We start from the raw sequence: 13,514 nt of genomic DNA on the forward strand, positions 1-13,514 counted from the left end.
ACCCTCTCATGCTCCCCTCCCTTTAGACCCCTGCCTCCTGAGCTGTGGACACTTCTGCTCTCACGTCCTACACACTCTGTCATCTCAAATGGTAGCATGGCTGGGATGCAGCTCCATGGTAGCGGGGTGTTTCTTTAGCAGACACACAGCCTTGTGCTCCATCCCCAGATTTTGCCATAGAACAAAATAATGAGAAAATGGTGTGGGGAGGTGTTGAGTGTTAGCATGTATGCCCATGCTGGGCTGCTTATTCCAACAGCCTCGGGCTCTGTGCGAGGTGTCCTGGGAGACTGGCAGATAAATCAGACCCAATCCCTTTACACGGAATGTGCATGTAAACAACCTTAATCCAAAGCAGGTTATAGTTGCTGTCAGCTGACACCTAGAACTGGCATGCAAAGAGCTTTGTCTCGGCTTAATGGGATTTTACCAACACTTTGGGTTTGTGGTGCAGGCTGAGGTTAGGAGCAGCCCAGCTGGGAGGATTGGTGTGGGTGGGTGGCTTGCCCCGGCTGGCAGATGTCACTAAGGAACAGGTGGGCTTTATTAGGCTGTCTGGGCCAGCTGCTTGCCTGTGTCTACGAGGATCCCCTCCAGTGGTGTCGTACCCCCCCATGTTAATCTCAGGAATGCTCTGGGTTTCTGTGGGTTCAGCTGATGCCAGAGGCAATGTTCCTTCAGTTGAGGGCCCAATTGGATCCATTCAAATCAAGCTCATTTTGGGTTTCACCTTCTCTGTCTGTGAGCTTTGAGAGTCTTTTGTGAAGGGTCCTAGAATGTAGATAGGAGCCACCTTGCTCCCAAGCTAGAGAATGGGACAGGGAGGCTGCGTGACAAGGGCATGTCTCTGCCAGCCTACTGCTCTCTCTACAGCAGAGGCTACACCTGCTTTCGCCCTGCCTGTTTCCACCTGTGCCAAGCGGGGAGCACCATGGGGGAGCTCTGTGTGGAAGCAGAGGCGACACCTGCTTTCGCCCTGCCTGTTTCCACCTGTGCCAAGCGGGGAGCATCATGGGGGAGCTCTGTCATGCTGCGCCTGCTGCCACCTGGGGTCTCTCCATAACGCTGACCTCATGGGGCCCTTCACAGTCTTCACAGGTACCATGACGCAACAGCCCCAGGAGGACTTTAACAGAAGTGTGGAGGATGCCCGGGCGTGGATGAAGGTGGTGCAGGAACAGCTTCAGGTCAATGACAACACACAGGGACCCCGAGCAGCCTTGGAGGCACGGTTGCGAGAGACAGAGGTAGGCAGTGGCCTGGCTTTGCTGGGCTGTGGCCTTGGCCATCTCCCTCCTGCCCTGGGTGAGGGACTATCAGCTGTTCGCACCCTGACCTGTGTTTATGTATCCTAGTCATTTTGCTTAAATATGAATTCCAATAAGGTTGTTTGGGGCTGAGGCTGAGGTCCTCGTCTTCCAGAAAGTTCCCCAAGTCGACCAGGCTGCTTGTCCATACTTCTGTCACAAGATGCCCCGCCTTTCATCCTGGGGGGCGGGCAATCTGTACATCCAGGTGGGTCCCCTAACCCTGTTGGCTCAGGCTTGGCTCTGCCCAGTACTCACCCCTGAAATCCAAGGCTTCTGCTGGGTCTGGATTGGCCTACTTCTGCCCTCGGTGGGGAGCAAAACCACTGTTTGAAGGCTGGAGCGATGCCTCAGCTCTAAGTACCTCGTCCAGCTCTCACTGAGGGTTAGAATTCAGTTCCCAGTGCTACCTAATAGGAGCACTCCGGTCTGGTAGCCCACAGCTGCCTGTACCTCTTCCTGTAGGGGATCTGCTGTCTTCCGGTCTCTACCTGCTCCTGCACTCTCTCACACACACCCCCACACAGACACGAATACACATAACTAAAAACAAAATAAATTATTTAAAACGTCAAGGAAGTCTGGAGAAATGGCTCAACAGTTAAGATTACTTTCCATTCTTTCAGAGGACCTGAGTTCAGTTCCCAGCACCCATGTTGGGTAGCTTATAACTACCTGTAACTGCAGCTCCAGGGGATCAGACACTCTTTTTTGGCCTCTGGGGACACACATGTGGTATACATACACAGGCACGTATGTGTTGATTTTGTCAGAGCCCTCACAGGCACACCCAGAGTGAATTCCAGGACAGGCTCCAAAGCTACAGAGAAACCCTGTCTCAGGGGGAAAAAAAGAGTCTTGTGTTGCTTTCCTCTGAAACTGTCCGCAGCTCCCATTATCTAGCAAAGGGAAACGAAACTTCACCTGGCATGAGAACTCCATGTCTAAGACTCCCTTGTTAGCCCTCCCAAGCCTATGCGCTCCTCCTCGATGTCCTGTCACTAAGCCTTTGCCCGTGAACTGCATCTCCTCAGAGTGCCTGTCAGCTTGGCACGGGTGAGCACGTGAAATGAAATACTGCCAGGCTTTTCTGACCCCAACTGGCTTCCTCGCACCCTCCCGCCCATCGCTGCCCATCAGCATCACTGTCCTCCAGGGCCCTTCCTCAGCTGCCCGTCACGGGAGACCCTGGCAGGCTGGCAGGTTGTGAGTGGGGGCTGAGAGGGACATAGGAGGAGCTGTTGTCTAGGCTGGGGTGTGTGTGTGTGTGTGCGTGTGTGAATGTGTGTATGTATGTATGTATGTGTGTGCATGTGTGTGTTTGTCTGTGTGCTTGTGAGTGTTCGTCTATGTGTGTCTGTGTGTCTGTGTGTATGTGAATGTGTGTATGTATGTAGTATGTATGTGTGCATGTGTGTATGTATGTGTGTGTGCATGTGTGTGTGTGTGCGTCTATGTGTGTCTGTGAGTGTGTGTGAATGTGTGTATGTATGTATGTGTGTGCATGTGTGTATGTATGTGTGTGTGTGTGCTTGTGTGTGCGCGTCTATGTGTGTCTGTGAGTGTGTGTGAATGTGTGTATGTATGTATGTATGTGTGCATGTGTGTATGTATGTGTGTGTGCATGTGTGTGTGTGTGCGTCTATGTGTGTCTGTGAGTGTGTGTGAATGTGTGTATGTATGTATGTGTGTGCATGTGTGTGTTTGTCTGTGTGCTTGTGTGTGTGCGTCTATGTGTGTCTGTGCATGCATGTGAATGTGTGGATGGGTTTAGTCTTAGAAGTGGGAAGAAGATCACCTGCTTCCTGTGGGCTAGGACACTGTGACACAGACCATACTTGTCACAGGGATCCCAGATGCTCTCCCAACTCCCCATGTCTCATTCTCTTCACTCTGGCTCCCAGCCTTCTGGGTTCTGCACTTGAGACCCATCCTCAGATTTCCCACCAGCTTCTAGACCTCTCTCTTATCATGGGTACCTTAGCATACGCTGGGGTCTGGCTTCCAGAGGCCAGGGTGTGCACCCCCAGCTATGTCCACTCCTTTCCTATTGTGGGCACCATTTCCATGCTAGGCATCAGTGCTGCCTCCTGCAAGAAGCCCTTTTGGATTTATCCCAGTTCTTCAGGTGGGCCTTTTTGCATCAAGGTCTGGGATTCTCTCGTCTGCATCTCTCCCTCTGTCCTGCCTGGTAATCCCGGAACAGGCCACACTGTCCAGCGCCAGCGCCATGCCCAGCCTGAGGTCAGCTAGTGTGGGCTGGGTTGAGGGGAAGCTCCTGACTTAGTCTGTTCCAGCTTTCCCTGCTTCCTTCTCTCCATCTGATCGGCACCCACCCTTGTCATCAGCTGCTTCGAGCCTGCAGACTGACTCTGCTGCCCCTGTCTCGCCAGACTCCCCTGGGATCCAGGCTTGCTAGTGAAGGCCCTACAGATGTACAGAAGAGAGCCCCCATGCCATGGCAGCGTGCGTGTGTCAGAGGAGGGGTCAATTCTTCCTCTCTGCTGTGGCCTCGGAGCATAGCAAATGGCTCTTCCTGCTTGGTGACAGTAGGGGCAAGCCTGTAGGTCTGGGGACTGGAGGTCGATTAGTGTTCTATCTCCTCTGGGACCTGACAGCTCCTTTGCCCTGAAGGAAGCATCAAGATCACACATTTGGAAAGAGCAGAGCTTTCTTGTCTCTCCAAGTCCAGCCCAAGCTTCTCCCATCAGGGGTCAGGTGGATGAAGACAAGGTCACCCAGTAGGTCCCTCCCTGTGGGGAGGAGAGCTTTGTCCTTGTCACCTCACAGGCAGGGCAGGTTCCTTAGGGGCATGACCTGGGAGGCTGGATTTCACTTCCTTCCCCAAATTAAAGGGTCTCTTGGTTTGCAGAGGCTTGCAGAGCCCAGTGAGAGACTCACCTCCCTGGCTGCTGTGGTCTCTATCTGAAGACCCTGACTTCTACAGGTCCTCAACATTCGTAGTTGTGAACCTGGAGTGAACAACACATTCATCTTGCAGTTTGTGAGGACTGTGGTGTCTCCTGCATACATCTGAGCATGAGAGACACCGTGCCCTAATTATTATTATTAGTCAGATCAGATCTCTGACCAGCACAAGATTCATCTCCAGCCATACTGCAGGGCCCTGATCCTGGTGGTGGGTGGTATCCGGCATGCTGGATGCTCAGTCTAGAACATTCTGCAAATGCTGGATGCTCAGTCTAGAACACTCTGCAAATGCTGGATGCTCAGTCTAGAACACTCTGCAAATGCTGGATGCTCAGTCTAGAACATTCTGCAAGTGGCTTTTGCATCTTCAGTCTATCCTGGCCATGGAGGTATTGCTGTCTTCTTCACTGTTGATCATTACTGAGTGGGACACAGGATCTTATCTGGGAGCCTGACCCAGCCCCTGCCCAGAAAGGGTGACTTGCCACATCCTGCTACCCCACAGAACGAACAAAACCTCTTGTCTTTTGTAAGGATGCTCCCCACTCTTCACCTGAGTCCACACAGAGACAGGGAAAAGGGGAAGGGACTCGTAAGTTCTACTCTTTGATAACTCGTGTGAGTGGGAAGCCTTCGTTTTATCATACACTGTTGTCATCCTTGCTAACTTTTATCATATGAAGCAAAAATTAGGGGTAGGGACTAGTTTACATGTGTTGGAGGAGGGCCTGTCTAATTGTACAGCAACTGACCAAACATTTACTTGCACGTTTTGTCAATACGCTTAAAAAGCGGTATGTAAGTTGAACACAGCAGGGATTGCTGTATGAGTGAAAGAAATGCACAGAGGAGCCATGTGATTCTCCTGAGGTCACACACTGTCAGAGAGGGCCACATTTGAATGTCAGGAGCCCTTCCCTTTCCATTCTCCTAGAAGGGGCAGAGACAATCAGGCTGCCCAGGACATGAGTTGGAGGAAGCTGGCAACTAAGCTTGAGGTTAGGCCAAGGGCAGCTGCCAATAAACCAAGTAAGTAGGCAGTAATAAAAGAGAACAAAATAAAGAGATTCTATTGTCTGCAAAAAATGTAATAATGGTGGCTAGTTATTGATGGCCAACACAGTGAAGGCCAGGCAGCATGTTAATATGTGACTTACCACAGCCCTGGTATTGTAACCATTACCTTCCTGCCCGACATAGGCCTGATGTGCAGAAGTCAATGGGAAAGGTAACCCTAGAGCGACCCTTTAGTCCATAAATGACCCTGAAATTGTTCCCATCACCTGATCAGGAGGCTAGGCTTCTGTCCGAGAGATGGAGTAATAAACTGAGGTTCACTGTCTGCTCTGTCTCATGCCCACCCTCAGACAAGCTGGAGGCAAGAAGAGACTAAAGACATCTGTGAGGAGGCGTACCCCTGAGAGATGATGGGGTTCAGGGCTGGTGAGGTGAATCAAAGAGTAAAGGGGCTTACTGTGTTCCAGTTTCAGTCTGAGGCTGTGATAAACACAGTAACCAAAAATGGAGTGGGAAGCGATTGTTTGACTTATGCTTCCGGTCACAGTCCCTCATGAAGGAAGCCGAGGCTGGACCGCAAGTCAGGAGCTTGAAGGAAAAACCGTGGAGGAACGCTATGCTCTCTGTCTGTCTCTCTTTTGCCTCTCTCTCTCTCTTATCTGCTGGGATGGTGCTACCCAAATGGGTAATGGACAGTCGGGACAATTCCTTTACAGATATGGCCACAGGCCAATCTGACCAGGAAGATCCCTCAATTGAGACTCTCCACAGATGGGTCTAGGTTTTGCTAAGTTGACTAGGATACTTCATAATTTGACTACATGAATTTGATTTCCAGGGCCCACAGTGAGAGAGAATAGACCCCCCCCAACATTGTCCTTTGACCTTTACATATGTACCGTGGCATCTATGCGCACACACACACACACACACACACACACACACACACACACACAAGTTAAAGAAAGAGACAGAGATAAGGGCAGAGACCAGGAGAGACAGGCCAGATTGGATGGATGTAGGCAAGGCCCTGGGGTGTCCTTGAGTGAGTCACCCATTAGGAATGGACTGTAGAATTCCTGTCACCGTGGGAGTAGGGCCTTGAAGCAAAGGGCAGAGCAGTGTGACTGATGCCTTAGAGCCTTGGCTGGGTGGGGACCACAATAATGTCTCACAGCAGACTTGAGGGTGTCACCTCATGACCACACACACACACTCACACACACACACACACAGTGATACATGCTACCTGCCCTTGTTTTCTTCTGAGTTAAAGTCTGAGAGTTGGTCTGCTCATACCACAGTACAGGTCTCAGAAGGTACATCCGGGGAGAGAGTGAACTCTGAACTGGAAGCTGGATGCAGCCAGTGGTCAAGGACAGGGCTAAGCTCCAGAGCTCCCTCTCCCTTCTCAGTTTGCTCAGGGGCGTGTCAGGGGGTCGGCACTGTGCCTGGTGGGGCTGTGTCTGACCCTGGGAAACTGGCCGTTGTATCCACAGAAAATCTGCCAGCTGGAGCCTGAGGGGCGCATGAAGGTGGAACTGGCCCTTCGGGCAGCTGAGGCCCTTCTGGCAATCTGTCAGGAGGGCCAGAAGCCTGAGATCCTGGCCCAGCTGAGGGATATCAAGTCCCAGTGGGAGGAGACGGTCACCTACATGACTCACTGCCACAGGTGAGGATGGTCAGGGAGCCTCACTGCCACGTGCTCGGATGTTGGTGACCCTCCTTGCCCATCGCCATACCATCCTGGGACCCCCGTCTGAGTGACACTTCTTCAGGTTTAGGGATCCTGGGAACAGCATGTCTTCTTTGGATTCAGGCCAGTGCCTCTTTCTGATAACGTGCAACCCTAATGGTGATGATGGGTGGACATTGGAAACTTGATTTGCTGCACCAGCAGTCCTAATGGGCTTGTGTATGTGCCCCTCTGCAGAACGGCAGGAGATGGCTCACTGGGTAAAGTGCTTGCTATGCAAGTATGAGGACATGAGTTCAAGTCCCCAGAGCTCATGTAAATTTGAACATGGTAGTGCCTGATCGAACAGAGTTGCCTACCTTCCAAACCCCTTTCTCTGACATCACAAACAAATATCTTGATGCTGACTGCAGAGATAGGGCCATCTCCACATTGGAGAGGCAGATACTGGGGCAGATGAAGGGGCAGAGCTACCCTGAGAACTCACACAGGCCCTCAGTCCTCCATCCCTACCCGGTGGCCACTAGCTGGCCCTCAGATAGATGTATTCTGCCTAATATCAGGCACAGTCCTGGGACAATCTCCAACTTGCTTTCAGGCAGCATATGCTAGAGGCCTGGGCAGAGTGAGGATTTATGTACTGACAGTGGGAGTTCAGAGCCAGAATCTCGGGTGTTGATGGCTCGGGGTCACCTGAGCTTCATGTCCCAGGTGGGTGGCTGAGTGTACACATAGGACCTGGGCTTGGCCTCATCTGGGAGACTACTTACCAAGGTCTCATAGGAAAGGGGAGCCTAGAATCTGGAATGTGACTTGGTGCAGAGAAGGCATCTTTATGTCCCCAGTATCTGGGAGGGGGCAGCGACAGGGTCTCTATACCCAGGACCCAGGGGCAGGCGTCTGAGCCCCTCCATCTCTCCCACAGTCGCATTGAGTGGGTGTGGCTACATTGGAGTGAGTATCTGCTGGCCCGGGATGAGTTTTACCGCTGGTTCCAGAAGATGGTGGTCACACTGGAGCCCCCTGTGGAGCTGCAGCTGGGCCTGAAGGAGAAGCAATGGCAGCTGAGCCACGCCCAGGTATTGCTGCACAATGTGGCCAATCAGGCCGTGCTCCTGGATAGGCTGCTGGAGGAGGCAGGCTCCCTGTTCAACAGGATCGGGGACCCCAGTGTGGATGAAGATGCCCAGAAGAAGATGAAGGCTGAGTACGATGCTGTGAAGGCCAGAGCCCAGGTCAGTCATAGATGGCTCTATCACCCATCCACCTGTCTCCTGCTCACTTTCAGTCAAGGAATCTGCCCGTTCTCTCATCAGCCGCTCACCGTCAGTCTATCTACGCACCCACTCCCTCCCAGCCTGCTGGCCGCTTTGCTCCCCTCCCCGAGTGTTTTAGCAAGCCTCCCTTTGACTCCCTACCACCCGCCCCATCCATGAATCTACACACTCTCCTATCTCCCCTATCCATCTGGCCACTCACTCCCCAGTCTACCACTCCCTAACTAAGTAGTCTATTTGTCTCTTCAACCTCTTACCCCGCCCATCAAGCCGTCCTCCAGTGTGGTAATAGTAGCCATCTATTTTCCTGCCTACCGCCTACTTATCCATCTTCTCCCACTCTCCAGCTCTTGGTTACCCATACACCAATCCTACACCCATCCCACCGCCCATTGTCCATGTGCCCAGAAGCGGCATCCTAGTTTGACTCACAGAACCATTTATGGGACCACCCTGCCTTCCAACACACACACACACACACACACACACACACACACACACACACACACACACACGAATGTTCCTGGGGACATGTGGCTCCCTGGGCTGCTGGCCTGGGTCAGGATGGATGGGACAAGGTAGCATCAGGTTGACTTGGCTCTTGTAGGTAGTAGCCCTCTTCTGGACTCCCCTGTCCCGTGTGATCAGGGCAGGCACTGGAGGGATTGTCTCTCCAGGTCTGCTCCTCCAGGCCTGGCTAGGAAATGTGCCTGAATGTCCCCTGTGACTTACAGAAACGGGTGCTCCGTCAGTCAGTAGAGCCAGGGAGCAGCAGAGAGGAGGTGTGAGGTTTGTGTGTTTGCATGTGTACATGTGTGAGTAGAATGATAGGTGTCAGGGAAGTTAATTGAGTACCACTGTCACCCCAATTCTGAAGCATCATGGCTCATGGCCTCTGGGAGTCTCATTGTCCCTTCATATGATCTGGAGCCCAACCGAGTCATAGCTCTCAGGGGCAAGTGTTTCCTAAGCTTACCCCTTCAGTCCTCCAGACTTCTTTCTTCCAGTGTAGACAGACAGGGGCCGTGTGAGCAGGTACATTTACACAGGCTAAAGACAAACAGCAATAATAAAAAATCCAAAGGCCAGTCACCACCGACATACTAGAAAGAGCCAGAAGTTCTTGATTCCCAAGATAGACTTGGATCTTGGGGCTGTCACCACACCTGAGTCCATCGGTAGGGTTGAGGGGGTGGCTTGGGGTGTGGTTGCTCTGAGCATTAGCACAGAGAGGGGATTTGGGGCTCCTAGAGGAGCTGGGTGTAGGGACATGAGGCCTCCATTATGGAGCCAGCTGTGAACCCTTGATTTTCTCTTCTTGAACCCCAGAAGAGTTAGAGGGATTGTTGAAGTGGCCAGATGGTTTGGGAAAACCCAAAGGTAATTTGGCCCATGTGACATCACACTCAGATATTGTGTGTGTGTGTGTGTGTGTGTGTGTGTGTGTTCTTGTAAGCCTAAAGAGGGTGTTGGATCTCACGAAGCTGAAATTACAGGCACTTGAGAGCTGCCTAACATGGGTAGTGGGAACCGAACTTGGATCCTGCATAAGAGCAGCAAGCGCTTTGAACTCTGAGCTGCCTCTCCAGCCTTCTCCCCTTCTACCCTGTGCATCTCGGGTGTCAGGTTTGGCAGCAAGGGGACAGTTACCTGCTGAGTTATCTCGGCACCCCCAGTTTGTTTTTATGAATGTCCAATGTCATCAGTGAGCCTCTGATGTGGGTGGGGACAGGACCAACCCCTTTGGCTTCAGGAACCACCCCTAAGAAGCTTCTGGGCCCAGCGTAGGGGTGAGCAACAAAAGGGAAATGCAGGCAGGCTAGCTTGTGCCAGAAATGTCTTCCTTGTTTGATTTGAAACCATTGCTTCTGACTGGCAAACAGCAGCATCCTCCCTCTTCCGCCTCTGAGAAGGGCGGCCTGGCGTCAGGCCATGGGTCCTAGACTTTCTGCAGCCCTTTGCTGGGGACATAAATCCAAGCTACCCCATTAATTGCTTGGGTTTTAACATTGCTGATAACTCTGCTTTCTGCAGATGGTTTAATTGCTTGGTTTAATGAGAAGGCGGAGCCCTCAACGGCTCCTTGCCCTGTCACCCTCCCTCTGGCTGATGGCTGTGCCTGGCGCTCAGCGCATCTGGATTCCTGCCTGCCGCCACCTCTTGCCAGCGCCTACTTCTCATCACGGGCTTTTATTTACTCTGGACTTTACTGGGTGCCAGCACCTCATCATTCACACAGGCAGTGCTGCCCTCCATCCTTGGGGGCGGGGTCCCTTCCCACCCTCATCCATCACCGTCAGCATTAGGCTCTGAGGTTCCTGGTAACCCACTGTGACTCATCCACGAGCCTTTCCTGGGACCGGAGGAACTGTGTGTGCAAACCACAGCACAGGAAGTGGGGACCATTGAGGGAACTGAAGAGGCTCTATCAACTTTCTGAAGATCGAGGACTGGCCTATGAAGGCAGTGGTCCCCCACAAGGCTCTACTTTGGGATGCAGGTGGTCCTTGAGATTCTCAGCTCTCTCCTAAGTAACCAGTCCCAAGCCTTAGCTACCCCATCTCTGAAATGGGGAGATTTTCTTCTGCTCGCTGTGGTTATTGCTGAGGCTTAATGAGTTATTATTATTGAGTAGTTTTGGTGAACAGTGTCTCAAAGGAGGAGAACCATGCACAGACCGCTGGGGAAGGTCTTGAGATCCACCTGCCTGTCCTCCTCAGTGGAGGGCTTGTGACTCAGCTTCCCACAGGCTCTGGGCCTTCCTAGACGTAGCCTGCTCCACAGCAAGGAGCTAAGGTCACCAGCCTTTGGCTGTTGCACTATCTGGCTTCATGTATAGCTGCTTGGCACTGGGCTATGATTAGTTTTTAGGTGTTGAAATGAGCAGGGCAAATTTCAAAGATGACTATTTCACGACATGCAGAAGTGACATGGAGTTCAAGTTCTAGGGTTCATAGTGAAAGGTTTCATAGGAACAGGGCCATTCTTTCCCTGCTGTCTGGCGGCTTCTGGGGCACAATGTGAGTAGCTCCCGAGTGTGTAATGGCAGTAGAAGCCACATGACAGGCAGAGCCGGAAGCACTTGGCTTGATAGAAACAGCCTGAGGTCCCCCAGCTGAGAGGGCTTGATAGAAACAGCCTGAGGTCCCCCAGCTGAGAGGCCTTGATAGAAACAGCCTGGGGTCCCCCAGCTTGGGAGATCCCCCTTATCAGTATGTGAGGACGGAGAGCACCGTGCCATGGTTGCTGTATGACTCTCAGCTTTAGCCCTGGGAGAGTCCTAGGCCCGCTTGACTCCAGTGCGCACCTTTCCAGGAGGGTGACCCTATTTGATACCCATTGTTCTATGATCAATGGGTGGTAAGTAGGTTATGGCTTATGGATGCCCAGCCACACAAGGTGCGTGATGAGTGAGTCCCCAGATACTTTCCTTGACTTTCTCTGCAAACTCCCTTTGACCTTTGCTCCTCTAGTGCTGTGACGCAAACTCTGACCAAAAGCTTTCTGGGGAAGAGAAGATCCTTCGCTTGGCTTACTATTCCGGGTCAGTGTCCATCACAGACACAAGTCAGGACAGGCACTGAAGTGGAGCCCACAGAAGGATGCTGCTATTGATTTACTCTTCCTCTCAAGGTCGTGCTCCGCCATCTTTCTTATATAGCCCAGACCCCCCACATCCCTGGCTGTCCTAGCTGGGTGACCTTGGGCATGTTACTTCACTCTCTGGGCCTCAGTGTCCAGGGGAGTTTACAGAGTTTGCATGGGACATTTTTAGCAGTGCCCACAGCAGGGCAAGGGTAAAGGCGAGGGCGAGGGCAAAGACAATGGCTCAGGGGGACAGTGTTCTGTGGTCGTTTCTGGGGATGGTGTCATTCCTGTACCCTAGTCAGGGGGCATTCCTCAGACATACTGGGAAAGAACGCCAGCTGTACGGCTGGCCAGGGCAGGTGCTGGTATGTGTGGGACTCCGGTGCCTGGTTCTGACTCCAGAATCCCTGATGCGCACACTCACACATCCCCGAAGATCCCACCCTGACTCCTTACCAAGCCGGTTATGGTTGTCTGGCCTTAAAGGGCCCCAGCCACAGGCAGTGGGCTCCTAGCCAGGCTGGGGCCCCTCATGGCAGGCAATTCCTCTTGCAGCATAGGGTGGACCTCCTGGCCCAGGTGGCCCAGGAGCATGAGCAGTACCGGGAGGATGTGAACGAGTTCCAGCTGTGGCTGAAGGCGGTGGTGGAGAAGGTTCACAGCTGCCTGGGGCGGAACTGCAAGCTGACTACGGAGCTTCGCCTCTCTGCACTGCAGGTACATCACGGGGACCCAGTCAGGTCACCGTGTCCCCGCTAGGGTGTCTTGACACCAGACACAGACACCCACAGCCCACAGCACAGACTCCTGGGAAGAGAGTTAGAGATCTAGGACTAAACATTTGGGGCGGTGGCTGACGGTGGGACACTTGGACCTGTAGGATTCCAGGAGCCCATGGGTCTCAGTCAGGAGCCATTTTTATTCGTTACAAGTCCGAGTGGGTGCTACCCCTGGCTCCTAGAGGATGGAGACCAGGGATGCAGCTATGCACCCTACAGAGCAGCACCACAATGGAGAATCATCCTACTCAAATGCCAGCCATGCCAGGATGAAGAGCTTTGGGAGGGCTACCATGCTGTGGCCAGGGGGCATGGGTCCATGCCACCTTCCACACTGCGTGGCCTTGGGGGAGCCTCTAGGTCCTGCACCCAGTGAATATATGCAAGGGTTTTGGCACCTGGTTATGCAAAAGATGTGCAGTAAAAAAAATTGCCGAATTTGACTATTCTGTGGTATGATTAAGGGGAAAGATTTTATTGAGACAACAGCCAGAGCCATCTGGTAGAGTCCAGGACAGAAGAAAGAGAGAAATAGACTGAACATGGCCAGCAGACTGGATATGGCTAGGGCTGGCTGCAAGAAAGGGGAGAAGCAGGGATAGAGAATAGAGAGCACATAGCGAGACTAGCGGGAGCTGAGAACAGTGAGGATAGCTCGGCTGTAGAGAGAAGGGCGTGGCCCAGGCTGAGCTCCTTTCCATGTTTGCACTGCCTGCTGGAGTCTGGGGAATTGGAGCTTCCTTTGAACCAGAGAGAAAGCTATCCTCATCAGTTCAAGAGCCGTTTCTTAGCTTTCCCTACACTGTGTGCTGGGCTTGTTAATTTATATTTTAATCAACTTGCCTTTGAAGAAGTTGATGGACATTGTTAGAAAGAAAACTCGAGTCAGGTGGAGGTGCACAGGCATTAGCCCAATGTT

At 52.5% G+C, this 13,514-nt stretch overlaps 1 protein-coding gene across 6 annotated transcripts in view; it reads left to right on the forward strand.

The window, feature by feature from the left end:
* Syne3 (spectrin repeat containing nuclear envelope family member 3) overlaps nt 1–13,514 on the forward strand; it is a 92,430-nt gene that overhangs the window by 43,573 nt on the left and 35,343 nt on the right. For 5 of the 6 annotated variants that reach the window (XM_040742560.1, XM_040742557.1, XM_005068354.4 and 2 more), the window contains exons 2-5: nt 1,090–1,247; nt 6,755–6,927; nt 7,877–8,186; nt 12,372–12,533. In XM_040742560.1, coding sequence (XP_040598494.1) covers nt 1,104–1,247; nt 6,755–6,927; nt 7,877–8,186; nt 12,372–12,533 — 789 coding nt within the window. In that variant the 5' untranslated portion in view covers nt 1,090–1,103. Of the gene's footprint in view, nt 1–1,089; nt 1,248–6,754; nt 6,928–7,876; nt 8,187–12,371; nt 12,534–13,514 lie in introns of those variants that run through there. The other variant, XM_005068356.4, reaches the window with a different exon arrangement.

The sequence above is a fragment of the Mesocricetus auratus genome, unplaced genomic scaffold, assembly GCF_017639785.1.
Source record: "Mesocricetus auratus isolate SY011 unplaced genomic scaffold, BCM_Maur_2.0 Super-Scaffold_15014, whole genome shotgun sequence".
Taxonomy (NCBI): Eukaryota; Metazoa; Chordata; class Mammalia; order Rodentia; family Cricetidae; genus Mesocricetus; species Mesocricetus auratus.